Source organism: Diachasmimorpha longicaudata, chromosome 7, assembly GCF_034640455.1.
Source record: "Diachasmimorpha longicaudata isolate KC_UGA_2023 chromosome 7, iyDiaLong2, whole genome shotgun sequence".
Classification (NCBI taxonomy): domain Eukaryota; kingdom Metazoa; phylum Arthropoda; class Insecta; order Hymenoptera; family Braconidae; genus Diachasmimorpha; species Diachasmimorpha longicaudata.
Genome location: NC_087231.1, coordinates 1,525,319 through 1,552,781, shown reverse-complemented (window position 1 = coordinate 1,552,781; position 27,463 = coordinate 1,525,319). Strand labels below are relative to the sequence as shown.

Genomic DNA, 27,463 nt, shown 5'->3' with positions numbered 1-27,463 from the left:
CTCTCTCTCTGTCTCTCTCAGCCTCTCTCCGTCTCTCTCTGTCTCTCTTTGTCTCTCACTGCCTCACTCTGCCTCTCTCTGTCCCTCTCTGTCTGTCTCTGTCTCTCTCCATCTCACTCATTCTCTCTTAGTCTCTCTTAGTCTCTCTCTGCCTCTCTCTGCCTCTCTCTGTCCCTCACTGTCTGTCTCTCTCCGTCTCTGTCTCTTCTCTCCCTCTCTGTCTCTCCTTGCCTCTCTCTGTCTCTCTCTGTCTCTCTCTGGCTCTTTTATTTCTCTATCGATTTCTTCCTCTCTCCGTTCCTCTGTGTCTCGTTCTGTCTCTCTCTCCACCTCTCTCTGGCCTTCTCTGACTTTCTCTGTCTTTCTCGGTGTCTCTCTGTCACTCTCTGTCTCTCCTTGCCTCTCTCTGTCTCTCTCTGTCTCTCTCCGCTTCTCTCCGTCTCTCTCTGTCCCTCTCTGTCTCTCTCTGTCTCTCTCTGCCTCTCTCTAACCCTCTGCCTTTCTCCGCCTCTCTCCGTCTCTCTCTGCCTCTCTCTGTCTCTCGCTGTGCCTCTCTCTGCCTCTCTCTGTCTCCCTCTGTCTCTGTCTCTCTCCGCCTCTCTCCGTCTCTCTCTGTCTCTCTCTGTCTCTCTCCGTCTCTCTCTGTCTGTCTTGATCATTAGCTTTCTGCCGCTCTCCGTTCTCTCTGGCTCTCTTTGTTTCTCTGTCTCTCTCTGTCTCTCTCCGTCTCTCTCTCTCTGTCTCTCTCAGCCTCTCTCCGTCTCTCTGTGTCTCTCTTTGTCTCTCACTGCCTCACTCTGCCTCTCTCTGTCCCTCTCTGTCTGTCTCTGTCTCTCTCCATCTCACTCATTCTCTCTTAGTCTCTCTTAGTCTCTCTCTGCCTCTCTCTGCCTCTCTCTGTCCCTCACTGTCTGTCTCTCTCTCTCTCTCGGTCTCTCTATCTCACTCTGTCTCTCTCTGCCTCTCTCTGTCTCTCTCTGTCTCTCTCTGTCTCTCTCTGTCCCTCTCTGTCTCTCTTTATCTCTCGCTGTTTCTCTCTACTTCTCTCTGTCTCTCTCTCTATCTCTTTCTGTCCCTCTCTGACTCTCCTTGCCTCTCTCTGTCTCTCTCTGCCTCTCTCCAAATCTCTGATTTTCTCTGGCTCTCTTTATTTCTCTATCACTTTCTTCCTCTCTCCGTTTCTCTCTGTCTCGTTCTATCTCTCTCTCCACCTCTCTCTGCCTCTCGCTGGCCTTTTCTGACTTTCTCTGTCTTTCTCGGTGTCTCTCTGTCACTCTGTGTCTCCCTCTATCTCTCGCTGTTTCTCTCTATTTCACTCTGTCTCCCTCTCTTTCTGCCCCTCTCTGTCTCTCTCTGTCTCTCCCTGTCCCTCTCTGACTTTCTCTGTCTTTCTCGGTGTCTCTCTGTCACGCCCTCTCTCCCTCTACCTCTCGCTGTATCTCACTGCTTCTCTCTGTCTCTCTCTGGCTCTGGTTGTTTCTCCATCTCTCTCTCCCTTTCTCCGTTCCTCTCTTGCTCTCTTTGTGTCTGTATCTCTCTCTGTCTGTCTCTGTCTCTCCTTGCCTCTCCCTGTCCCTCTCTGACTTGCTCTGTCTTTCTCGGTGTCTCTCTGTCACTCTCTGTCTCTCTCTATCTCTCGCTGTTTCTCTCTACTTGTCTCTGTCTCACTCTGTCTCTTTCTGTCCCTCTCTGTCTCTCCTTGCCTCTCTGTCTCTGTCTCTCTCTGTCTCTCTCCGCCTCTCTCGGTCTCTCTCCGTCTCTCTCTCTCTGTCTCTCTCAGCCTCTCTCCGTCTCTCTCTGTCTCTCTTTGTCTCTCACTGCCTCACTCTGCCTCTCTCTGTCCCTCTCTGTCTGTCTCTGTCTCTCTCCATCTCACTCATTCTCTCTTAGTCTCTCTTAGTCTCTCTCTGCCTCTCTCTGCCTCTCTCTGTCCCTCACTGTCTGTCTCTCTCTCTCTCGGTCTCTCTATCTCACTCTGTCTCTCTCTGCCTCTCTCTGTCTCTCTCTGTCTCTCCCGGTCTCTGTCTCTGTCTCCCTGTCTCTCTCTACCTCTCTCTGTCTCTATCTGCCTCCCTCTGTCCCTCTCTGTCTCTTTCTGTCTCTCTCCGTCTCTGTCTCTTCTCTCCCTCTCTGTCTCTCCTTGCCTCTCTCTGTATCCCTCTGTCTCTCTCTGTCTCTCTCTGTCTCTCTCTGTCTCTCTCCGTCTCTCTCTGCCTCTCTCTGCCTCTCTCTGTCTCTCTCTGTGCCTCTCTGGCTCTTTTATTTCTCTATCGATTTCTTCCTCTCTCCGTTTCTCTCTGTCTCGTTCTGTCTCTCTCTCCACCTCTCTCTGGCCTTCTCTGACTTTCTCTGTCTTTCTCGGTGTCTGTCTGTCACTCTCTGTCTCTCCTTGCCTCTCTCTGTCTCTCTCTGTCTCTCTCCGCTTCTCTCCGTCTCTCTCTGTCCCTCTCTGTCTCTCTCTGTCTCTCTCTGCCTCTCTCTAACCCTCTGCCTCTCTCCGCCTCTCTCCGTCTCTCTCTGCCTCTCTCTGTCTCTCGCTGTGCCTCTCTCTGCCTCTCTCTGTCTCCCTCTGTCTCTGTCTCTCTCCGCCTCTCTCTGCCTCTCTCTGTCTCCCTCTGTCTCTGTCTCGCTCCGTCTCTCTCCGTCTCTCTCTGTCTCTCTCTGTCTCTCTCCGTCTCTCTCTGTCTGTCTTGATCATTAGCTTTCTGCCGCTCTCCGTTCTCTCTGGCTCTCTTTGTTTCTCTGTCTCTCTCTGTCACTCTCTGTCTGTCTCCTTCTCTCTCTATCTGCCTCTCTCTGTCCCTCTATGTCTCTTTCTGTCTCTCTCCGTCTCTGTCTCTTTCTGTCCCTCTCTGTCTCTCCTTGCCTCTCTCTCTCTTTCTCTGTCTCTCTCTGTCTCTCTCCGCCTCTCTCGGTCTCTCTCCGTCTCTCTCTCTGTCTCTCTCAGCCTCTCTCTGTCTCTCCCTGCCTCTCTCTGTCTCTCTCTGTCTCTATCTGCCTCCCTCTGTCCCTCTCTGTCTCTTTCTGTCTCTCTCCGTCGATGTCTCTTCTCTCCCTCTCTGTCTCTCCTTGCCTCTCTCTGTATCCCTCTGTCTCTCTCTGTCTCTCTCTGTCTCTCTCTGTCTCTCTCCGTCTCTCTCTGCCTCTCTCTGCCTCTCTCTGTCTCTCTCTGTGCCTCTCTGGCTCTTTTATTTCTCTATCGATTTCTTCCTCTCTCCGTTTCTCTCTGTCTCGTTCTGTCTCTCTCTCCACCTCTCTCTGGCCTTCTCTGACTTTCTCTGTCTTTCTCGGTGTCTGTCTGTCACTCTCTGTCTCTCCTTGCCTCTCTCTGTCTCCCTCTGTCTCTCTCTGTCTCTCTCCGCCTCTCTCCGTCTCTCTCTGTCTCTCTCTGTCTTTCTCCGTCTCTCTCTGTCTGTCTTGATCATTAGCTTTCTGCCGCTCTCCGTCTCTCTCTATCTGCCTCTCTCTGTCCCTCTCTACTTCTCTCTGTCTCTCTCTGTCTCTTTCTGTCCCTCTCTGCCTCTTTTTGTCCCTCTCTGTCTCTCCTTGCCTCTCTCTGTCTCCCTCTGTCTCTCTCTATCTCTCGCTGTTTCTCTCTACTTTTCTCTGTCTCTCTCTGTCTCCTTGTGTCCCTCTCCATCTCTCCTTGCCTCTCTCTGTGTCTCTCTGTCTCTCTCTGTCTCTCTCTGTCTCTCTCTGCCTCTCTCTGTCTCTCTTTCTCTCTCTCTGCCTCTCTCTCCCTCTATCTGCCTCTCTCTGTCTCTCTCTGTCTCTTTCTGTCCCTCTCTGCCTCTTTCTGTCCCTCTCTGTCTCCCCTTGCCTCTCTCTGTCTCCCTCTGTCTCTCTCTGTCTCTCTCCGCCTCTCTCCGTCTCTCTCTGTCTCTCTCTGTCTTTCTCCGTCTCTCTCTGTCTGTCTTGAGCATTAGCTTTCTGCCGCTCTCCGTTCTCTCTGGCTCTCTTTGTTTCTCTGTCTCTCTCTGTCACTCTCTGTCTCTCTCTCTCTGTCTCTGTCTCTCTCTGTCTCTCTCCGCCTCTCTCGGTCTCTCTCCGTCTCTCTCTCTGTCTGTCTCCTTCTCTCTCTATCTGCCTCTCTCTGTCCCTCTATGTCTCTTTCTGTCTCTCTCCGTCTCTGTCTCTTTCTGTCCCTCTCTGTCTCTCCTTGCCTCTCTCTCTCTGTCTCTGTCTCTCTCTGTCTCTCTCCGCCTCTCTCGGTCTCTCTCCGTCTCTCTCTGGCTCTCTCCGTCTTTCTCTCTCTGTCTGTCTCCGTCTCTGTCTATCTGCCTCTCTCTGTCCCTCTCTGTCCCGCTCGGACTTTCTCTGTCTTTCTCGGTGTCTCTCTGTCACTCTCTGTCTCTCTCCATCTCTCGCTGTTTCTCTCTACTTCTCTCTGTCCCTCTCTCTCTCTTTCTGTCCCTCTCTGTCTCTCTCTGTCTCTCTCCGCCTCTCTCCGTCTCTCTCTGTCTCTCTCTGTCTCTCTCCGTCTCTCTCTGTCTCTCTCTGTCTCTCTCCGTCTCTCTCTGTCTCTCTCTCTCTCTGTCTGTCTCCGTCTCTGTCTATCTGCCTCTCTCTGTCCCTCTCTGTCCCGCTCTGACTTTCTCTGTCTTTCTCTGTCTTCCTCGGTGTCTCTCTGTCACTCTCTGTCTCCCTCCATCTCTCACTGTTTCTCTATACTTCTCTCTGTCTCTCTCTCTCTCTTTCTGTCCCTCTCTGTCTCTCCTTGCCTCTCTCTGTCTCCCTCTGTCTCACTCTGTCTCTCTCCGCCTCTCTCCGTCTCTCTCTGTCTCTCTCTGTCTCTCTCTGTCTCTCTCAGTCTCTCTCCGCCTCTCTCCGTCTCTCTCCGGCTCTCTCTGTCCCTCTCTGTCTCTCTCTGTCTCTCTCTAACCCTCTGCCTCTCTGCCTCTCCCTGTCCCTCTCTGACTTTCTCTGTATTTCTCGGTGTCTCTCTTTCACTCTCTGTCTCCCTCTATCTCTCGCTATTTCTCTCTACTTGTCTCTGTCTCTCTCTGTCTCTTTCTGTCCCTCTCTGTCTCTCTCCGTCTCTTTCTGTCCCTCTCTGTCTCTCCTTGCCTCTCTCTGTCCCCCTCTGTCTCTCTCTGTCTCTCTCTGTCTCTCTCTCTTCCTCTCTCTGTCTCTCTCTGTCTCTCTCCACCTCTCTCTGCCTCTCTCTGGCGTTCTCTGACTTTCGCTGTCTTTCTCGATGTCTCTCCGTCACTCTCTGTCTCCCTCTATGTCTCGCTGTTTCTCGCTACTTCTCTCTGTCTCTCTCTGTCTCTTTCTGTCCCTCTCTGTCTCTCCTTGCCTCTCTCTGTCTCCCTCTGTCTCTCTCTGTCTCTCTCTGTCCCTCTCTGTCTCTCTCTATCTCTCGCTGTTTCTCTCTACTTCTCTCTGTCTCTCTCTATCTCTTTCTGTCCCTCTCTGACTCTCCTTGCCTCTCTCTGTCTCTCTCTGTCTCTCTCTGCCTCTCTCCAAATCTCTGCCTCTCTCTGGCTCTCTTTATTTCTCTATCACTTTCTTCCTCTCTCCGTTTCTCTCTGTCTCGTTCTATCTCTCTCTCCACCTTTCTCTGCCTCTCGCTGGCCTTTTCTGACTTTCTCTGTCTTTCTCGGTGTCTCTCTGTCACGCCCTCTCTCCCTCTACCTCTCGCTGTATCTCACTGCTTCTCTCTGTCTCTCTCTGGCTCTGGTTGTTTCTCCATCTCTCTCTCCCTTTCTCCGTTCCTCTCTTGCTCTCTTTGTGTCTGTATCTCTCTCTGTCTGTCTCTGTCTCTCCTTGCCTCTCCCTGTCCCTCTCTGACTTGCTCTGTCTTTCTCGGTGTCTCTCTGTCACTCTCTGTCTCTCTCTATCTCTCGCTGTTTCTCTCTACTTGTCTCTGTCTCACTCTGTCTCTTTCTGTCCCTCTCTGTCTCTCCTTGCCTCTCTGTCTCTGTCTCTCTCTGTCTCTCTCCGCCTCTCTCGGTCTCTCTCCGTCTCTCTCTCTCTGTCTCTCTCAGCCTCTCTCCGTCTCTCTCTGTCTCTCTTTGTCTCTCACTGCCTCACTCTGCCTCTCTCTGTCCCTCTCTGTCTGTCTCTGTCTCTCTCCATCTCACTCATTCTCTCTTAGTCTCTCTTAGTCTCTCTCTGCCTCTCTCTGCCTCTCTCTGTCCCTCACTGTCTGTCTCTCTCCGTCTCTGTCTCTTCTCTCCCTCTCTGTCTCTCCTTGCCTCTCTCTGTCTCTCTCTGTCTCTCTCTGGCTCTTTTATTTCTCTATCGATTTCTTCCTCTCTCCGTTCCTCTGTGTCTCGTTCTGTCTCTCTCTCCACCTCTCTCTGGCCTTCTCTGACTTTCTCTGTCTTTCTCGGTGTCTCTCTGTCACTCTCTGTCTCTCCTTGCCTCTCTCTGTCTCTCTCTGTCTCTCTCCGCTTCTCTCCGTCTCTCTCTGTCCCTCTCTGTCTCTCTCTGTCTCTCTCTGCCTCTCTCTAACCCTCTGCCTTTCTCCGCCTCTCTCCGTCTCTCTCTGCCTCTCTCTGTCTCTCGCTGTGCCTCTCTCTGCCTCTCTCTGTCTCCCTCTGTCTCTGTCTCTCTCCGCCTCTCTCCGTCTCTCTCTGTCTCTCTCTGTCTCTCTCCGTCTCTCTCTGTCTGTCTTGATCATTAGCTTTCTGCCGCTCTCCGTTCTCTCTGGCTCTCTTTGTTTCTCTGTCTCTCTCTGTCTCTCTCCGTCTCTCTCTCTCTGTCTCTCTCAGCCTCTCTCCGTCTCTCTGTGTCTCTCTTTGTCTCTCACTGCCTCACTCTGCCTCTCTCTGTCCCTCTCTGTCTGTCTCTGTCTCTCTCCATCTCACTCATTCTCTCTTAGTCTCTCTTAGTCTCTCTCTGCCTCTCTCTGCCTCTCTCTGTCCCTCACTGTCTGTCTCTCTCTCTCTCTCGGTCTCTCTATCTCACTCTGTCTCTCTCTGCCTCTCTCTGTCTCTCTCTGTCTCTCTCTGTCTCTCTCTGTCCCTCTCTGTCTCTCTTTATCTCTCGCTGTTTCTCTCTACTTCTCTCTGTCTCTCTCTCTATCTCTTTCTGTCCCTCTCTGACTCTCCTTGCCTCGCTCTGTCTCTCTCTGTCTCTCTCTGCCTCTCTCCAAATCTCTGATTTTCTCTGGCTCTCTTTATTTCTCTATCACTTTCTTCCTCTCTCCGTTTCTCTCTGTCTCGTTCTATCTCTCTCTCCACCTCTCTCTGCCTCTCGCTGGCCTTTTCTGACTTTCTCTGTCTTTCTCGGTGTCTCTCTGTCACTCTGTGTCTCCCTCTATCTCTCGCTGTTTCTCTCTATTTCACTCTGTCTCCCTCTCTTTCTGCCCCTCTCTGTCTCTCTCTGTCTCTCCCTGTCCCTCTCTGACTTTCTCTGTCTTTCTCGGTGTCTCTCTGTCACGCCCTCTCTCCCTCTACCTCTCGCTGTATCTCACTGCTTCTCTCTGTCTCTCTCTGGCTCTGGTTGTTTCTCCATCTCTCTCTCCCTTTCTCCGTTCCTCTCTTGCTCTCTTTGTGTCTGTATCTCTCTCTGTCTGCCTCTGTCTCTCCTTGCCTCTCCCTGTCCCTCTCTGACTTGCTCTGTCTTTCTCGGTGTCTCTCTGTCACTCTCTGTCTCTCTCTATCTCTCGCTGTTTCTCTCTACTTGTCTCTGTCTCACTCTGTCTCTTTCTGTCCCTCTCTGTCTCTCCTTGCCTCTCTGTCTCTGTCTCTCTCTGTCTCTCTCCGCCTCTCTCGGTCTCTCTCCGTCTCTCTCTCTCTGTCTCTCTCAGCCTCTCTCCGTCTCTCTCTGTCTCTCTTTGTCTCTCACTGCCTCACTCTGCCTCTCTCTGTCCCTCTCTGTCTGTCTCTGTCTCTCTCCATCTCACTCATTCTCTCTTAGTCTCTCTTAGTCTCTCTCTGCCTCTCTCTGCCTCTCTCTGTCCCTCACTGTCTGTCTCTCTCTCTCTCGGTCTCTCTATCTCACTCTGTCTCTCTCTGCCTCTCTCTGTCTCTCTCTGTCTCTCCCGGTCTCTGTCTCTGTCTCCCTGTCTCTCTCTACCTCTCTCTGTCTCTATCTGCCTCCCTCTGTCCCTCTCTGTCTCTTTCTGTCTCTCTCCGTCTCTGTCTCTTCTCTCCCTCTCTGTCTCTCCTTGCCTCTCTCTGTATCCCTCTGTCTCTCTCTGTCTCTCTCTGTCTCTCTCTGTCTCTCTCCGTCTCTCTCTGCCTCTCTCTGCCTCTCTCTGTCTCTCTCTGTGCCTCTCTGGCTCTTTTATTTCTCTATCGATTTCTTCCTCTCTCCGTTTCTCTCTGTCTCGTTCTGTCTCTCTCTCCACCTCTCTCTGGCCTTCTCTGACTTTCTCTGTCTTTCTCGGTGTCTGTCTGTCACTCTCTGTCTCTCCTTGCCTCTCTCTGTCTCTCTCTGTCTCTCTCCGCTTCTCTCCGTCTCTCTCTGTCCCTCTCTGTCTCTCTCTGTCTCTCTCTGCCTCTCTCTAACCCTCTGCCTCTCTCCGCCTCTCTCCGTCTCTCTCTGCCTCTCTCTGTCTCTCGCTGTGCCTCTCTCTGCCTCTCTCTGTCTCCCTCTGTCTCTGTCTCTCTCCGCCTCTCTCTGCCTCTCTCTGTCTCCCTCTGTCTCTGTCTCGCTCCGTCTCTCTCCGTCTCTCTCTGTCTCTCTCTGTCTCTCTCCGTCTCTCTCTGTCTGTCTTGATCATTAGCTTTCTGCCGCTCTCCGTTCTCTCTGGCTCTCTTTGTTTCTCTGTCTCTCTCTGTCACTCTCTGTCTGTCTCCTTCTCTCTCTATCTGCCTCTCTCTGTCCCTCTATGTCTCTTTCTGTCTCTCTCCGTCTCTGTCTCTTTCTGTCCCTCTCTGTCTCTCCTTGCCTCTCTCTCTCTTTCTCTGTCTCTCTCTGTCTCTCTCCGCCTCTCTCGGTCTCTCTCCGTCTCTCTCTCTGTCTCTCTCAGCCTCTCTCTGTCTCTCCCTGCCTCTCTCTGTCTCTCTTTGTCTCTCACTGCCTCACTCTGCCTCTCTCTGTCCCTCTCTGTCTGTCTCTGTCTCTCTCCATCTCACTCTGTCTCTCTTAGTCTCTCTTAGTCTCTCTCGGTCTCTCTATCTCACTCTGTCTCTCTCTGCCTCTCTCTGTCTCTCTCTGTCTCTCCCGGTCTCTGTCTCTGTCTCCCTGTCTCTCTCTACCTCTCTCTGTCTCTATCTGCCTCTCTCCGTCCCTCTCTGTCTCTTTCTCTCTCACTCCGTCTCTGTCTCTTTCTGTCCCTCTCTGTCTCTCCTTGCCTCTCCCTGTCCCTCTCTGAATTTCTCTGTCTTTCTCGGTGTCTCTCTGTCACTCTCTGTCTCTCTCTGTCTCTCTCCGCCTCTCTCCGTCTCTCTCTGTCTCTCTCTGTCTCTCTCCGTCTCTCTCTGTCTGTCTTGATCATTAGCTTTCTGCCGCTCTCCGTACGCTCTGGCTCTCTTTGTTTCTCTATCTCTCTCTGTCACTCTCTGTCTCTCTCTCTCTCTGTCTCTCTCTGTCTCTCTCCGCCTCTCTCGGTCTCTCTCCGTCTCTCTCTCTGTCTGTCTCCTTCTCTCTCTATCTGCCTCTCTCTGTCCCTCTATGTCTCTTTCTGTCTCTCTCCGTCTCTGTCTCTTTCTGTCCCTCTCTGTCTCTCCTTTCCTCTCGCTCTCTGTCTCTGTCTCTCTCTGTCTCTCTCCGCCTCTATCGGTCTCTCTCCATCTCTCTCTGTCTCTCTTTGTCTCTCACTGCCTCACTCTGCCTCTCTCTGTCCCTCTCTGTCTGTCTTGATCATTAGCTTTCTGCCGCTCTCCGTTCTCTCTGGCTCTCTTTGTTTCTCTATCTCTCTCTCCCTCTCTCCGTCTCTCTCTATCACCCTCTCTCTGTCCCTCTCTGTCTCTCTCTATCTCTCGCTGTTTCTCTCTACTTCTCTCTGTCTCTCTCTCTCTCTTTCTGTCCCTCTGTCTCTCCTTGCCTCTCTGTCTCTCTCCGTCTCTCTCTGTCTCTCTCTCTCTCTGTCTGTCTCCGTCTCTGTCTATCTGCCTCTCTCTGTCCCTCTCTGTCCCGCTCTGACTTTCTCTGTCTTTCTCTGTCTTCCTCGGTGTCTCTCTGTCCCTCTCTGTCTCTCTCCATCTCTCGCTGTTTCTCTCTACTTCTCTCTGTCTCTCTCTCTCTCTCTTTCTGTCCCTCTCTGTCTCTCCTTGCCTCTCTCTGTCTCCCTCTGTCTCTCTCTGTCTCTCTCCGCCTCTCTCCGTCTCTCTCTGTCTCTCTCTGTCTGTCTCTGTCTCTCTCCGCCTCTCTCCGTCTCTCTCTGTCTCTCTCCGCCTCTCTACGTCTCTCTCTGTCTCTCTCTGTCTCTCTCCGTCTCTCTCTGTCTGTCTTGATCATTAGCTTTCTGCCGCTCTCCGTTCTCTCCGCCTCTCTCGGTCTCTCTCCGTCTCTCTCTCTGTCTCTCTCTGTCTGTCTTGATCATTAGCTTTCTGCCGCTCTCCGTTCTCTCCGCCTCTCTCGGTCTCTCTCCGCCTCTCTCTCTGTCTCTCTCAGCCTCTCTCCGTCTCTCTCTGTCTCTCTCTCTCTCTCTATGTCTCTCTCTATCTGCCCCTCTCTCTCCCTCTCTATCTCTCTCTATCCCTCGCTGTTTCTCTCTACTTTTCTCTGTCTCTCTCTGTCTCCTTCTGTCCCTCTCTGTCTCTCTCTGTGTCTCTCTGTCTCTCTCTATCTCTCTCTCTGCCTCTCTCGGTCTCCCTCTGTCTCTCTCTCCCTCTCTCCGTCTTTCTCTATCTGCCTCTCTCTGTCCCCCTCTGTCTCTCTCTGTCCCTCTCTGTCTCTCTCTGTCTCTTTCTGTCTCTCTCTGTCTCTCCCGGTCTCTGTCTCTACCCTCCTGTCTCTCTCTCCCTCTCTCCGTCTCTCTCTATCTGTCTCTCTCTGTCTCTTTCTGTCTATCTCTGTCTCTTTCTGTCCCTCCTTGACTTTCTCTGTCTTTCTCGGTGTCTCTCTGTCACTCTCTGTCTCTCTCTATCTCTCGCTGTTTCTCTCTACTTGTCTCTGTCTCTCTCTGTCTCTTTCTGTCCCTCTCTGTCTCTCTCTGTCTCTTTCTGTCCCTCTCTGTCTCTCCTTGCCTCTCTCTGTCTCTCTCTGTATTCCGCCTCTCTCCGTCTCTCTCTGTCTCTCTCTCCCTCTCTCCGTCTCTCTCTATCTGCCTCTCTCTGTCCCTCTCTATCTCTCTCTATCTCTCGCTGTTTCTCTCTACTTTTCTCTGTCTCTCTCTGTCTCCTTGTGTCCCTCTCTATCTCTCCTTGCCTCTCTCTGTGTCTCTCTGTCTCCCTCTGTCTCTCTCTGTCTCTCTCTGCCTCTCTCTGTCTCTCTTTCTCTCTCTCTTTCTCTCTCTCTGCCTCTCTCTCCCTCTATCTGCCTCTCTCTGTCTCTCTCTACTTCTCTCTGTCTCTCTCTGTCTCTTTCTGTCCCTCTCTGCCTCTTTCTGTCCCTCTCTGTCTCCCCTTGCCACTCTCTGTCTCCCTCTGTCTCTCTCTGTCTCTCTCCGCCTCTCTCCGTCTCTCTCTGTCTCTCTCTGTCTTTCTCCGTCTCTCTCTGTCTGTCTTGATCATTAGCTTTCTGCCGCTCTCCGTCTCTCTCTATCTGCCTCTCTCTGTCCCTCTCTACTTCTCTCTGTCTCTCTCTGTCTCTTTCTGTCCCTCTCTGCCTCTTTTTGTCCCTCTCTGTCTCTCCTTGCCTCTCTCTGTCTCCCTCTGTCTCTCTCTATCTCTCGCTGTTTCTCTCTACTTTTCTCTGTCTCTCTCTGTCTCCTTGTGTCCCTCTCCATCTCTCCTTGCCTCTCTCTGTGTCTCTCTGTCTCTCTCTGTCTCTCTCTGTCTCTCTCTGCCTCTCTCTGTCTCTCTTTCTCTCTCTCTGCCTCTCTCTCCCTCTATCTGCCTCTCTCTGTCTCTCTCTGTCTCTTTCTGTCCCTCTCTGCCTCTTTCTGTCCCTCTCTGTCTCCCCTTGCCTCTCTCTGTCTCCCTCTGTCTCTCTCTGTCTCTCTCCGCCTCTCTCCGTCTCTCTCTGTCTCTCTCTGTCTTTCTCCGTCTCTCTCTGTCTGTCTTGAGCATTAGCTTTCTGCCGCTCTCCGTTCTCTCTGGCTCTCTTTGTTTCTCTGTCTCTCTCTGTCACTCTCTGTCTCTCTCTCTCTGTCTCTGTCTCTCTCTGTCTCTCTCCGCCTCTCTCGGTCTCTCTCCGTCTCTCTCTCTGTCTGTCTCCTTCTCTCTCTATCTGCCTCTCTCTGTCCCTCTATGTCTCTTTCTGTCTCTCTCCGTCTCTGTCTCTTTCTGTCCCTCTCTGTCTCTCCTTGCCTCTCTCTCTCTGTCTCTGTCTCTCTCTGTCTCTCTCCGCCTCTCTCGGTCTCTCTCCGTCTCTCTCTGGCTCTCTCCGTCTTTCTCTCTCTGTCTGTCTCCGTCTCTGTCTATCTGCCTCTCTCTGTCCCTCTCTGTCCCGCTCGGACTTTCTCTGTCTTTCTCGATGTCTCTCCGTCACTCTCTGTCTCCCTCTATGTCTCGCTGTTTCTCGCTACTTCTCTCTGTCTCTCTCTGTCTCTTTCTGTCCCTCTCTGTCTCTCCTTGCCTCTCTCTGTCTCCCTCTGTCTCTCTCTGTCTCTCTCTGTCCCTCTCTGTCTCTCTCTATCTCTCGCTGTTTCTCTCTACTTCTCTCTGTCTCTCTCTATCTCTTTCTGTCCCTCTCTGACTCTCCTTGCCTCTCTCTGTCTCTCTCTGTCTCTCTCTGCCTCTCTCCAAATCTCTGCCTCTCTCTGGCTCTCTTTATTTCTCTATCACTTTCTTCCTCTCTCCGTTTCTCTCTGTCTCGTTCTATCTCTCTCTCCACCTTTCTCTGCCTCTCGCTGGCCTTTTCTGACTTTCTCTGTCTTTCTCGGTGTCTCTCTGTCACGCCCTCTCTCCCTCTACCTCTCGCTGTATCTCACTGCTTCTCTCTGTCTCTCTCTGGCTCTGGTTGTTTCTCCATCTCTCTCTCCCTTTCTCCGTTCCTCTCTTGCTCTCTTTGTGTCTGTATCTCTCTCTGTCTGTCTCTGTCTCTCCTTGCCTCTCCCTGTCCCTCTCTGACTTGCTCTGTCTTTCTCGGTGTCTCTCTGTCACTCTCTGTCTCTCTCTATCTCTCGCTGTTTCTCTCTACTTGTCTCTGTCTCACTCTGTCTCTTTCTGTCCCTCTCTGTCTCTCCTTGCCTCTCTGTCTCTGTCTCTCTCTGTCTCTCTCCGCCTCTCTCGGTCTCTCTCCGTCTCTCTCTCTCTGTCTCTCTCAGCCTCTCTCCGTCTCTCTCTGTCTCTCTTTGTCTCTCACTGCCTCACTCTGCCTCTCTCTGTCCCTCTCTGTCTGTCTCTGTCTCTCTCCATCTCACTCATTCTCTCTTAGTCTCTCTTAGTCTCTCTCTGCCTCTCTCTGCCTCTCTCTGTCCCTCACTGTCTGTCTCTCTCTCTCTCGGTCTCTCTATCTCACTCTGTCTCTCTCTGCCTCTCTCTGTCTCTCTCTGTCTCTCTCTGTCTCTCCCGGTCTCTGTCTCTGTCTCCCTGTCTCTCTCTACCTCTCTCTGTCTCTATCTGCCTCCCTCTGTCCCTCTCTGTCTCTTTCTGTCTCTCTCCGTCTCTGTCTCTTCTCTCCCTCTCTGTCTCTCCTTGCCTCTCTCTGTATCCCTCTGTCTCTCTCTGTCTCTCTCTGTCTCTCTCTGTCTCTCTCCGTCTCTCTCTGCCTCTCTCTGCCTCTCTCTGTCTCTCTCTGTGCCTCTCTGGCTCTTTTATTTCTCTATCGATTTCTTCCTCTCTCCGTTTCTCTCTGTCTCGTTCTGTCTCTCTCTCCACCTCTCTCTGGCCTTCTCTGACTTTCTCTGTCTTTCTCGGTGTCTGTCTGTCACTCTCTGTCTCTCCTTGCCTCTCTCTGTCTCTCTCTGTCTCTCTCCGCTTCTCTCCGTCTCTCTCTGTCCCTCTCTGTCTCTCTCTGTCTCTCTCTGCCTCTCTCTAACCCTCTGCATCTCTCCGCCTCTCTCCGTCTCTCTCTGCCTCTCTCTGTCTCTCGCTGTGCCTCTCTCTGCCTCTCTCTGTCTCCCTCTGTCTCTGTCTCTCTCCGCCTCTCTCTGCCTCTCTCTGTCTCCCTCTGTCTCTGTCTCGCTCCGTCTCTCTCCGTCTCTCTCTGTCTCTCTCTGTCTCTCTCCGTCTCTCTCTGTCTGTCTTGATCATTAGCTTTCTGCCGCTCTCCGTTCTCTCTGGCTCTCTTTGTTTCTCTGTCTCTCTCTGTCACTCTCTGTCTGTCTCCTTCTCTCTCTATCTGCCTCTCTCTGTCCCTCTATGTCTCTTTCTGTCTCTCTCCGTCTCTGTCTCTTTCTGTCCCTCTCTGTCTCTCCTTGCCTCTCTCTCTCTTTCTCTGTCTCTCTCTGTCTCTCTCCGCCTCTCTCGGTCTCTCTCCGTCTCTCTCTCTGTCTCTCTCAGCCTCTCTCTGTCTCTCCCTGCCTCTCTCTGTCTCTCTTTGTCTCTCACTGCCTCACTCTGCCTCTCTCTGTCCCTCTCTGTCTGTCTCTGTCTCTCTCCATCTCACTCTGTCTCTCTTAGTCTCTCTTAGTCTCTCTCGGTCTCTCTATCTCACTCTGTCTCTCTCTGCCTCTCTCTGTCTCTCTCTGTCTCTCCCGGTCTCTGTCTCTGTCTCCCTGTCTCTCTCTACCTCTCTCTGTCTCTATCTGCCTCTCTCCGTCCCTCTCTGTCTCTTTCTCTCTCACTCCGTCTCTGTCTCTTTCTGTCCCTCTCTGTCTCTCCTTGCCTCTCCCTGTCCCTCTCTGACTTTCTCTGTCTTTCTCGGTGTCTCTCTGTCACTCTCTGTCTCTCTCTGTCTCTCTCCGCCTCTCTCCGTCTCTCTCTGTCTCTCTCTGTCACTCTCCGTCTCTCTCTGTCTGTCTTGATCATTAGCTTTCTGCCGCTCTCCGTACTCTCTGGCTCTCTTTGTTTCTCTATCTCTCTCTGTCACTCTCTGTCTCTCTCTCTCTCTCTCTCTCTGTCTCTCTCTGTCTCTCTCCGCCTCTCTCGGTCTCTCTCCGTCTCTCTCTCTGTCTGTCTCCTTCTCTCTCTATCTGCCTCTCTCTGTCCCTCTATGTCTCTTTCTGTCTCTCTCCGTCTCTGTCTCTTTCTGTCCCTCTCTGTCTCTCCTTGCCTCTCGCTCTCTGTCTCTGTCTCTCTCTGTCTCTCTCCGCCTCTATCGGTCTCTCTCCATCTCTCTCTGTCTCTCTTTGTCTCTCACTGCCTCACTCTGCCTCTCTCTGTCCCTCTCTGTCTGTCTTGATCATTAGCTTTCTGCCGCTCTCCGTTCTCTCTGGCTCTCTTTGTTTCTCTATCTCTCTCTGTCTCTCTCTCCCTCTCTCCGTCTCTCTCTATCACCCTCTCTCTGTCCCTCTCTGTCTCTCTCTATCTCTCGCTGTTTCTCTCTACTTCTCTCTGTCTCTCTCTCTCTCTTTCTGTCCCTCTGTCTCTCCTTGCCTCTCTGTCTCTCTCCGTCTCTCTCTGTCTCTCTCTCTCTCTGTCTGTCTCCGTCTCTGTCTATCTGCCTCTCTCTGTCCCTCTCTGTCCCGCTCTGACTTTCTCTGTCTTTCTCTGTCTTCCTCGGTGTCTCTCTGTCCCTCTCTGTCTCTCTCCATCTCTCGCTGTTTCTCTCTACTTCTCTCTGTCTCTCTCTCTCTCTCTCTCTTTCTGTCCCTCTCTGTCTCTCCTTGCCTCTCTCTGTCTCCCTCTGTCTCTCTCTGTCTCTCTCCGCCTCTCTCCGTCTCTCTCTGTCTCTCTCTGTCTGTCTCTGTCTCTCTCCGCCTCTCTCCGTCTCTCTCTGTCTCTCTCCGCCTCTCTACGTCTCTCTCTGTCTCTCTCTGTCTCTCTCCGTCTCTCTCTGTCTGTCTTGATCATTAGCTTTCTGCCGCTCTCCGTTCTCTCCGCCTCTCTCGGTCTCTTTCCGTCTCTCTCTCTGTCTCTCTCTGTCTGTCTTGATCATTAGCTTTCTGCCGCTCTCCGTTCTCTCCGCCTCTCTCGGTCTCTCTCCGCCTCTCTCTCTGTCTCTCTCAGCCTCTCTCCGTCTCTCTCTGTCTCTCTCTCTCTCTCTATGTCTCTCTCTATCTGCCCCTCTCTCTCCCTCTCTATCTCTCTCTATCCCTCGCTGTTTCTCTCTACTTTTCTCTGTCTCTCTCTGTCTCCTTCTGTCCCTCTCTGTCTCTCTCTGTGTCTCTCTGTCTCTCTCTGTCTCTCTCTCTGCCTCTCTCGGTCTCCCTCTGTCTCTCTCTCCCTCTCTCCGTCTTTCTCTATCTGCCTCTCTCTGTCCCCCTCTGTCTCTCTCTGTCCCTCTGTCTCTCTCTGTCTCTTTCTGTCTCTCTCTGTCTCTCCCGGTCTCTGTCTCTACCCTCCTGTCTCTCTCTCCCTCTCTCCGTCTCTCTCTATCTGTCTCTCTCTGTCTCTTTCTGTCTATCTCTGTCTCTTTCTGTCCCTCTCTGACTTTCTCTGTCTTTCTCGGTGTCTCTCTGTCACTCTCTGTCTCTCTCTATCTCTCGCTGTTTCTCTCTACTTGTCTCTGTCTCTCTCTGTCTCTTTCTGTCCCTCTCTGTCTCTCTCTGTCTCTTTCTGTCCCTCTCTGTCTCTCCTTGCCTCTCTCTGTCTCTCTCTGTATTCCGCCTCTCTCCGTCTCTCTCTGTCTCTCTCTCCCTCTCTCCGTCTCTCTCTATCTGCCTCTCTCTGTCCCTCTCTATCTCTCTCTATCTCTCGCTGTTTCTCTCTACTTTTCTCTGTCTCTCTCTGTCTCCTTGTGTCCCTCTCTATCTCTCCTTGCCTCTCTCTGTGTCTCTCTGTCTCCCTCTGTCTCTCTCTGTCTCTCTCTGCCTCTCTCTGTCTCTCTTTCTCTCTCTCTTTCTCTCTCTCTGCCTCTCTCTCCCTCTATCTGCCTCTCTCTGTCTCTCTCTACTACTCTCTGTCTCTCTCTGTCTCTTTCTGTCCCTCTCTGCCTCTTTCTGTCCCTCTCTGTCTCCCCTTGCCTCTCTCTGTCTCCCTCTGTCTCTCTCTGTCTCTCTCCGCCTCTCTCCGTCTCTCTCTGTCTCTCTCTGTCTTTCTCCGTCTCTCTCTGTCTGTCTTGAGCATTAGCTTTCTGCCGCTCTCCGTTCTCTCTGGCTCTCTTTGTTTCTCTGTCTCTCTCTGTCACTCTCTGTCTCTCTCTCTCTGTCTCTGTCTCTCTCTGTCTCTCTCCGCCTCTCTCGGTCTCTCTCCGTCTCTCTCTCTGTCTGTCTCCTTCTCTCTCTATCTGCCTCTCTCTGTCCCTCTATGTCTCTTTCTGTCTCTCTCCGTCTCTGTCTCTTTCTGTCCCTCTCTGTCTCTCCTTGCCTCGCTCTCTCTGTCTCTGTCTCTCTCTGTCTCTCTCCGCCTCTCTCGGTCTCTCTCCGTCTCTCTCTGGCTCTCTCCGTCTTTCTCTCTCTGTCTGTCTCCGTCTCTGTCTATCTGCCTCTCTCTGTCCCTCTCTGTCCCGCTCGGACTTTCTCTGTCTTTCTCGGTGTCTCTCTGTCACTCTCTGTCTCTCTCCATCTCTCGCTGTTTCTCTCTACTTCTCTCTGTCCTTCTCTCTCTCTTTCTGTCCCTCTCTGTCTCTCCTTGCCTCTCTCTGTCTCCCTCTGTCTCTCTCTGTCTCTCTCCGCCTCTCTCCGTCTCTCTCTGTCTCTCTCTGGCTCTCTCCGTCTCCCTCTGTCTCTCTCCGTCTATGTCTCTTTCTGTCTCTTTCCGTCTCTGTCCCTCTCTGTCTCTCTTTGCCTCTCTCTGTCTCTCTCCGTCTGTTCCTGCCTCTCTCTGACTCTCTGTCTCTCTCTGTCTCTTTCTGTCTCTATCTGTCTCTCTCTGTCTCCCTCTGTCTCTCTCTGTCTCTCTCTGTCTCTCTCTCCCTCTCGCCGTCTCTCTCTATCTGCCTCTCTCTGTCCCTCTCTGTCTCTCTCTATCTCTCCCTGTCTCTCTCTACTTCTCTCTGTCTCTCTCTGTCTCTCCCGATCTCTGTCTCTACCCTCCTGTCTCTCTCTCCCTCTCTCCGTCTCTCTCTATCTGTCTCTCTCTGTCTCTTTCTGTCTATCTCTGTCTCTCTCTGTCCCTCTCTGACTTTCTCTGTCTTTCTCGGTGTCTCTCTGTCACTCTCTGTCTCTCTCTATCTCTCGCTGTTTCTCTCTACTTCTCTCTGTCTCTCTCTGTCTCTTTCTCTCCCTCTCTGTCTCTCTCTGTCTCTTTCTGTCCCTCTCTGTCTCTCCTTGCCTCTCTCTGTCTCTCTCTGTATTCCGCCTCTCTCCGTCTCTCTCTGTCTCTCTCTCCCTCTCTCCGTCTCTCTCTGTCTGTCTTGATCATTAGCTTTCTGCCGCTCTCCGTCTCTCTCTATCTGCCTCTCTCTGTCCCTCTCTACTTCTCTCTGTCTATCTCTGTCTCTTTCTGTCCCTCTCTGTCTCTCCTTGCATCTCTCTGTCTCCCTCTGTCTCTCTCTGTCTCTCTCCGCCTCTCTCCGTCTCTCTCTGTCTCTCTCTGTCTCTCTCCGTCTCTCTCTGTCTGTCTTGATCATTAGCTTTCTGCCGCTCTCCGTTCTCTCTGGTTCTCTTTGTTTCTCTATCTCTCTCTGTCTCTCTCTCCCTCTCTCCGTCTCTCTCTATCACTCTCTCTCTGTCCCTCTCTGTCTCTCTGTTGGAAGAATGTTCTGGATCGGAGGGGATCGGTGTGGGTGGGTTTGAGCAGTCCAAAAAAAAATAGATAACCGGTTACACGGCACGTCACTTATTTATTGACTTACAAAAAATTAATTAACTTTAATAACTAATGAAATATAAATGCCTCAATAATGAGCGGTGCTTTATAATTCGATTATCAATATTTCAGCGGTCTAGAACAATTTGAAGAATATCCGAAACACAGATAGACACGTGTTGCTTCTACTGAATCCCGGACGAAAGTGAACGAGCGAGGCTGCCCGATCGCTCAATCGGACGATTTCGAGGGGCCTCGAGGTCGGTGGTGGGGCATCCCCCTTATGCCGGATGGCTGTGAGCGGTCCAGAAAGTGGCGCCCCATCACCCAAAAAATGTGAAATAGGCCCTTAGTAACAACCGGGTTGTTATGGTTTGGCCTGACGGTGAGCAGGCGTTAGTGTTAGTAATGGAATCCTGGTCGGCTTCCAGGAATTCCAACATCCTCCCCAGCCGTCAGCAACTTGAGTGTAGCTGTCGATGAACAATATGACCTAAAACAAAAATTTGGGAATCAAAAATATTCACAGAGCGTATGCTGGGTGGATCACCCTGTAGCTGTCCGAAGAGCTGATCCTTGGTGTGCTGGCTAAGCTTGGAATCATCCGAGACGTTGGGGGGGGGGTCGTAAATCCCGTCCAATCCGGGTGACTCCATCTTCACGGTGGACCTCGCTGATCGTGCCGGGTCGTAAATCCGTCAGGGTTGACGAAGTCCAGGTGAAGGCCAATGAGCTGACGAGCTGTAGCGCTGAGATGTGGTTCTAGGTCCTTGACGTCGGTACTGGCAGGAGTACGAGCTTAACGATGGGGCGCGTTAACGTCGCCTGAGCGGTCCGGAGTGTGACTACTCGCGTAAGCCCATCCTTGCCAGGGTGAAGAGCGGTCACTCGGGCGAGAGGCCACTTTGATGGAGGAAACCTCTCGTCCGTGAGTAGGACTAAAGAGCCGACGTTGATGTCGTGAGTTGGGTGGTACCACTTGGATATGGCCTGTAGACGTTGGAGATATCCTGTGGACCATCTCTTCCAGAACCCTTGGAGTTTTTGTTGGATGAGCTGCCATCGGGAGAGTCTAGAGATGTTAAGATTCTCCAGTGATGGCTCTGGAAGAGTCGTAGGAGCCTGGCCTATAAGGAAATGCCCTGGTGTCAGAGCCGAGCAGTCATCAGGATCATCAGTGAGCGGTTCAAGCGGCCGTGAGTTGAGAACTGCCTCAACTTGGGTGAGCAAGGTGGTAAGTTCCTCGAAGGTGAGCAGGTCCTCCCCAATAGTCCGGGTGAGATGATATTTCACCGACTTCACTGCCGCCTCCCATTTGCCTCCGAAGTGTGGTGCGCTTGGAGGGTTGAAGGACCATTGAGTCCCATCTTGAATGAGGAGCTGGGCGAGCTGTCGAGATTTGGATGATCCTGCTATGAATAGCCTCCTGAGCTCCCTATCAGCGCCGAGAAAGGTGGTACCGCAGTCGCTGAATAAGGTGTGAGCGATCCCGCGCCGACTGGAGAAACGTCTGTATGCCGCTAGGAATGTATCAGCTGAGTAGTCTGATACTACCTCGAGATGCACGGCTGAGGTGGTCATACAGACAAAGATAGCCAACCATCCCTTGTATGACTTGTGGCCCCGTCCCTTCCAGGACCGGAGCGATATGGGGCCGGCGTAATCAACCCCCGTGTTGAGAAAGGCGCGAGCGGGGGTGAGTCGGGCTGGTGGCAGCTGTCCCATGAGCTGTTGAGCACGTATCCCACGTTGTCGAGCGCACTTCACGCATTTAAGGATGAAGGAGCGTACTGGAGCTCGGCCTCCGAGGATCCAGTAAGCTGTCCTGAGCTGACGAAGAGTGAGCTGTGTCCCGCCGTGAAGTGTCCTTAGGTGAGCTTGGCTTATCAGCAAGCGAGCCAGTTGCGATTCCTTTGGGATGATTGCTTGATTTTTGCTCTCGGGGTCGAGCTGTGCGAACCTGAGCCGTCCACCAACACGCAGGATCCCTTGACGATCGATAAACGGGGTGAGCTTGGTGAGCGGATGGGACCTGGTGAATTTCTCCCCGCGAGAGATGATCCGTAGTTCCTCCCTGAAATGAGCTGTCTGGGTGAGCTTGATCCAAAGGAGCCGTGCGTCTTCCAGTTCGCTGAGCGTGAGCGGATAATGGAGTGACGTATTAGGAACCCTCCTAAGCCGAGCGATGAACCTTGAGCAGATCGCGGTGATCCGAAGTAGTCGGTTGAACGAAGAGAACTTATCGATGAGATCCCAAATAGCTATTTGCTGAGCGGCGCCGTAGTAAATCTGACCCGGTTTCTCTTCGAGGTCCACATTGAGGTCCCTTTCTAGAACGTGAGTTGGCCAAGATGAGCTATCCTGTTGTAGCCATGGTGGGCCTGTCCACCACAGCTTATGTGCAGCTAACTGTTGCGCGGTGAGACCTCGAGAAGCACAATCTGCTGGATTCTCCTTGCCAGGCACCAGCCTCCAGTGACTTGGCTGAGTTAGCTCTTGGATAAGAGCGACACGATTCCTCACGAATTCTTTCCATCGTGATGGGTGGGAGCTGATCCATGTGAGTGTTACGGAGGAATCCGTCCAGAGGTATGTGGGCGCTGCGCTGAGGTTGAGCTGATCCTGAACGTAACGTATGAGCTTGGCTAGGAGCAGGGCAGCCGTAAGTTCCAGGCGTGGGATGGTCAGCCGTTTGAGCGGGGCTACTTTAGTCTTGGAGCAGACGAGCGTTATACCATTTCCAGGTAGGTGCGGAACCTTCAGGTAAATGACAGCAGCCATAGCCACCTGAGATGCGTCGGAGAATCCATGGACTTCCACGTCGAAGCCCTTGAGCAGTCCTAGCCATCGTGGCACGGTGACCTCCGACAACTGGTTGAGCTCATCCCTGAACTGTCGCCATCGATGCGCTGTTGTCGGGGAAACTGGGTCATCCCATCCCAGTTTCTCAATCCAGAGCGCCTGTAGTAGTATCTTCGCTCGTACCACCACTGGCGCGAGGAAGCCAAGTGGGTCGAAGAGCTGAGCGGTTTCCGACAGAATGATTCGTTTTGAGATGGAGTTGGTTTCAGGCCGAGCGATGGAGAACGTGAAGCTGTCCGTGCCTGGGTGCCATGAGACTCCTAAGATCTTGGTGATCGAGTCCTCGATCACCTTTTGATCGTGGGAGGTGCTGTCCAACCTGAGTGTGCTGAGCAGACCTGCACTGTTGGAGTGCCATTTTGCCAACGGGAAGCCGCCTGATTGGCAAAGTTGAGTCACGTGATGAGCGGTCTTGAGTAACTCCTCCTCCGAGTCAGCACCTCCGCAAATATCATCTACATATCGTCCTTTCGTGAGCGGCTCCACGGCGAGAGGATAGTTACTGCCCTCGTCCTCCACGAGCTGGTTCAAGACACGTATGGAAAGAAATGGAGCGGATCTAGTTCCATACGTGACGGTGGTGAGCTGATATGTTGTGACGTTCCCATTTGCATCGGCCCAAAGTATCTGTTGGAGCGGCCAATCATCCTGATGTACTCCGATTTGGCGGAACATCTTGGTGATGTCCGTCATGAAGATGAGCTTATGCCGTCGAGTGAAGAGCAGTACATCAGCAATGTCTCTCTGGAGTTTGGCTCCAGTATGCATAATCTCATTGAGCGTCTGCCCCGAGCTGGTCTTATGGGAGCCGTTGAACACGACTCTCATCTTAGTCGTCTCGCTGCTGGTTCGGACGACACCGTGGTGAGGAAAGAAATATTCCGGAGAAGTGACAGCCTGAGCGGAGTACGAGCTATTCGGGACCCTCAACCCTCCTGAAGCCGGAGCTTCATGTGCTAAGGTCGTCCCGAGAGCTGTGTACTCCCCCATACGCTGTCGATGAGCTGTCTGAGTGAGCTGTCCGGAGACCCGGCGCATATGGCCAAGGGCTTCATATTCCTTGAGGAAGTCTGTATAGAGTTGATGGTATTCCTCATCACGGGAGAACTTCCGGAGCAGTCGGTGAAGGCATGCGAGCGCTGACGTTCGTGAATCCCCAAGCACTGAGGGCGGAGCCTTGAGCGGTAACCGGACAATGTAACGTCCGGAGCAGTCCCTGGTGTGTGTCCGCCGAAAGTGTTCCTCGCATTGAGCTTCCTCGTCGGTGAGTTGTATCTCTGAAGTCTCAGGAACCTCTTCCTGGACCCAGAACCTGGTGAGTAAGCCATCGAGGTCCTCATTGGATACCGCCAGGTGAGCTGTGGCCGTGTGAGCTAACGCAACACTTTCAGTGGGCCCGAAGATGACCCATCCGAGTCGGGTGAGCTGAGCCGATGGTGATCCTGGGTCATGTGTAATGACCTCTGGCAGGATGAGCTGACCGTAGACGTCAGCACCAAGTAAGACGTCAATTGGTGCTGGTGCTTGGAAGCTGGGATCAGCGAGTTGTAACCCTTCAAGATGATCCCACTTGAGCTGTCCGGGTGTAAACGTCGGTAACGATGTGGTGAGCTGGCTGAGAGCATAAGCCGTGACTCTCAGCTGAAATGAAGAATGAGTGGACTGTATAGTGAGCGGTACCTTGCCTAGTGCCGGCCCAGATGCCGAGTTTCCGATTCCGGAAATAAGTAGTGAAGTCTTGGACCGGGTAAGTCCGAGACGACGCACAATCTGGTCCCCAATAAGAGATATCTCTGATCCTGGGTCGATGAGCAGACGAATGCGGTGAGCGGCTCCATCTGGGCACACGAGATAAGCTAGACTCGTAGCCAGAAGTACCCCAGGACGGCAATCAGTAATTCCAGAATCGAGCTGACGAGCTGAGCACGAAACGGCAATCTGTCCGGATGACCTTCATTCCGCAGATGTGGAAGGTCTGGGCTCAGAGGTCTTCACAGTAGTGACCCCATCCCCGTAGGTGTACGTGACCATTGGTACCCCAGATGGTCGAGCTGATGACGATGCAGCTTGGTTTTGAGCAGTACCTTGAGCGGTCCTAGAAGATGGCCTTTGACTGGGCTTAGGTGGAGCTGTGGTCGAGGTGGAGTGTAGCATCGTATGATGGAGACCTCCACAGAGCTGGCATCTCGTCTGCGATCTGCAGTCCTTGACTGAATGACGACCGAGACAGTTGTAGCAGAGATAGTACCTTTCCACTATCTCCCGACGAGCTGGACCGTTGAGCTGACGAAATGATGTGCAGGTTGACAGATAGTGGTCTGCCTGACACATTGAGCAGGGGTACGTCACTTTCCCTGATGAGGTGTTCCTGGGAGTTGGCCTGGTCTGCTGTGGCTGTGGAGCAGCTGCATGATGCACCTTGACCGACAGGGGAGGCCTTCTTGAGCTGACAGTAGTAGGCCTCGTAGCCTGATCCGTAGAGCGAGCGGGCGTATTAATCTCCATGCTCTCCATGGCACGAGCTCTCCCGGTGAGGAAGTCCTTGAAAGCTGAGAAGCTGGGGAAGTCGGTGGACGACCCGACTTTCACTTCCCATGCTTCTCGGAGCTTCGAGCTGAGCCGTTTGGATACCACGTAGACGAGGACCTGATCCCAATGAGCAGTCGGTGACCCTAATGCCTCCAGAGCGTTCAATGCTTCGGCGACAGTGGTCAATAGAGTGTTTAACTCTCGAGCACTGTGAGCGGTCATCCCTGGTGGGTTGAGTAGGCGCTCGAGCTGCGCCGAGACGAGGAGGCGCTTATTTTCATAGCGCGTAAGGAGCAGTTCCCAAGCAGAGGCAAATGAGTCATCAGAGATGGCGATGTTGGAGATGATTCGAGCTGGCTCATCCTTGAGGCTCGTCCTCAAGTAATGCATCTTCTCCACGTTTGGAATATCTGGGTTTGAGCCGACCAGTGAGCTGAACAAATCTCGGAAGGACCTCCATTCCGAGAATACCCCAGAATATTTGGGAAGAGCAATTTCTGGCAGGCACCTTTTAGCCGTTGAAGGTTGAGCTGTTCCCCCTGCGGCAGAGCGACGTGAGCCGGTGGACACCCCCTTCCTGTCTATGAGCTGAACCAGAATCCCCTTGGCCTCGTGATAGTGTACGATGGTCCGATCAAAGAGGCTGTCCTTGAAGTATGACAACTCCAAGACGTTGTCCACCTTCGCGCTCCCACCGACGAGCTTCTCATGAGTGGCCTCGAACTTCTCCCAATAAGTTTCGAGGATATCCAGCTTGGCATGTAGGGATGTTATGGTGAGCTGGTCCACCTCATTATCGAGCAGTTCGTTATGCACCCTTTCGATGAATGCACCTCTCGATGTGTTCAGCCCCAGGGTAACCTCAAAGGAGGCCATAGCTGACAGCTGTGACTGAGCGGTGCCAATGGGAATGATTCCCAAAAAATTACCAGAACGTGGTTTTGCTGACGATGATCCGGAAAAATATTCCAGAATCCCAGATGAGCGGATCCCTATCTGAACGGCAGGAGCAGGCCCTCGATGATGGAGGGTCGGTACTGTCGAATGGTAGGAGCGGGCCCTGGTTGTGGTGAGACGGCACTATCAAGTGCCGGTGGCGCTCGGCGTGGTTGGGGCGACACTGTCGGACGGCAGGGGCGGGCCCTCGTTGATGGTGGGGCGGCACTGCGAATGCCGCTATGCTTCCCGCGCTGAGCCGATTTTTCCCACTCACACACTCGCACAATTTCACCAATTAACACGAAATGTTCCTCCAATCCGGCTCGAAGGACCAAAAAATGTTGGAAGAATGTTCTGGATCGGAGGGGATCGGTGTGGGTGGGTTTGAGCAGTCCAAAAAAAAATAGATAACCGGTTACACGGCACGTCACTTATTTATTGACTTACAAAAAATTAATTAACTTTAATAACTAATGAAATATAAATGCCTCAATAATGAGCGGTGCTTTATAATTCGATTATCAATATTTGAGCGGTCTAGAACAATTTGAAGAATATCCGAAACACAGATAGACACGTGTTGCTTCTACTGAATCCCGGACGAAAGTGAACGAGCGAGGCTGCCCGATCGCTCAATCGGACGATTTCGAGGGGCCTCGAGGTCGGTGGTGGGGCATCCCCCTTATGCCGGATGGCTGTGAGCGGTCCAGAAAGTGGCGCCCCATCACCCAAAAAATGTGAAATAGGCCCTTAGTAACAACTGGGTTGTTATGGTTTGGCCTGACGGTGAGCAGGCGTTAGTGTTAGTAATGGAATCCTGGTCGGCTTCCAGGAATTCCAACACTCTCTCTATCTCTCGCTGTTTCTCTCTACTTCTCTCTGTCTCTCTCTCTCTCTTTCTGTCCCTCTCTGTCTCTCCTTGCCTCTTTGTCTCCCTCTCTCTCTCTTTCTGTCCCTCTCTGTCTCTCCTTGCCTCTTTGTCTCCCTCTGTCTCTCTCTGTCTCTCTCTGTCTCTCTCCGCCTCTCTCCGTCTCTCTCTGTCTCTCTCTGTCTCTCTCCGTCTCTCTCTGTCTCTCTCTCTCTGTCTGTCTGTCTCCGTCTCTGTCTATCTGCCTCTCTCTGTCCCTCTCTGTCCCGCTCGGACTTTCTCTGTCTTTCTCGGTGTCTCTCTGTCACTCTCTGTCTCTCTCCATCTCTCGCTGTTTTTCTATACTTCTCTCTGTCCCTCTCTGCCTCTTTCTGTCCCTCTCTGTCGCCCCTTGCCACTCTCTGTCTCCCTCTGTCTCCCTCTGTCTCTCTCTGTCTCTCTCCGCCTCTCTCCGTCTCTCTTTGTTTCTCTATCTCTCTCTGTCACTCTCTGTCTCTCTCTCTCTGTCTCTGTCTCTCTCTGTCTCTCTCCGCCTCTCTCGGTCTCTCTCCGTCTCTGTCTCTGTCTCTCTCCTTCTCTCTCTATCTGCCTCTCTCTGTCCCTCTATGTCTCTTTCTGTCTCTCTCCGTCTCTGTCTCTTTCTGTCCCTCTCTGTCTCTCCTTGCCTCTCGCTCTCTGTCTCTGTCTCTCTCTGTCTCTCTCCGCCTCTATCGGTCTCTCTCCATCTCTCTCTGTCTCTCTTTGTCTCTCACTGCCTCACTCTGCCTCTCTCTGTCCCTCTCTGTCTGTCTTGATCATTAGCTTTCTGCCACTCTCCGTTCTCTCTGGCTCTCTTTGTTTCTCTATCTCTCTCTGTCTCTCTCTCCCTCTCTCCGTCTCTCTCTATCACCCTCTCTCTGTCCCTCTCTGTCTCTCTCTATCTCTCGCTGTTTCTCTCTACTTCTCTCTGTCTCTCTCTCTCTCTTTCTGTCCCTCTGTCTCTCCTTGCCTCTCTGTCTCTCTCCGTCTCTCTCTGTCTCTCTCTCTCTCTGTCTGTCTCCGTCTCTGTCTATCTGCCTCTCTCTGTCCCTCTCTGTCCCGCTCTGACTTTCTCTGTCTTTCTCTGTCTTCCTCGGTGTCTCTCTGTCCCTCTCTGTCTCTCTCCATCTCTCGCTGTTTCTCTCTACTTCTCTCTGTCTCTCTCTCTCTCTCTTTCTGTCCCTCTCTGTCTCTCCTTGCCTCTCTCTGTCTCCCTCTGTCTCTCTCTGTCTCTCTCCGCCTCTCTCCGTCTCTCTCTGTCTCTCTCTGTCTGTCTCTGTCTCTCTCCGCCTCTCTCCGTCTCTCTCTGTCTCTCTCCGCCTCTCTACGTCTCTCTCTGTCTCTCTCTGTCTCTCTCCGTCTCTCTCTGCCTGTCTTGATCATTAGCTTTCTGCCGCTCTCCGTTCTCTCCGCCTCTCTCGGTCTCTCTCCGTCTCTCTCTCTGTCTGTCTTGATCATTAGCTTTCTGCCGCTCTCCGTTCTCTCCGCCTCTCTCGGTCTCTCTCCGCCT

General features: G+C 52.5%; 1 protein-coding gene across 1 annotated transcript; it reads right to left on the bottom strand.

The window, feature by feature from the left end:
* Positions 1 to 19,499: 19,499 nt before the first annotated feature.
* On the bottom strand, positions 19,500 to 25,004 carry LOC135164771 (uncharacterized). Its single transcript, XM_064125428.1, has 2 exons — positions 23,595 to 25,004; positions 19,500 to 23,537 (listed from the first exon to the last, which is right to left on the bottom strand). Exons 1-2 carry the CDS (start codon positions 25,002 to 25,004, stop codon positions 19,500 to 19,502), a joined length of 5,448 nt encoding a protein of 1,815 aa, XP_063981498.1.
* Positions 25,005 to 27,463: the final 2,459 nt, after the last annotated feature.

Coding starts and splice junctions, on each gene's coding strand:
- LOC135164771 (XM_064125428.1), bottom strand. CDS start 25,004: ATGGCCTCCTTTGAGGTTACCCTGGGGCTGAACACATCGAGAGGTGCA. Junction 23,538..23,594: donor ACGGGGATGGGGTCACTACT/GTGAAGACCTCT, acceptor TCATCCGGACAG/ATTGCCGTTTCGTGCTCAGC.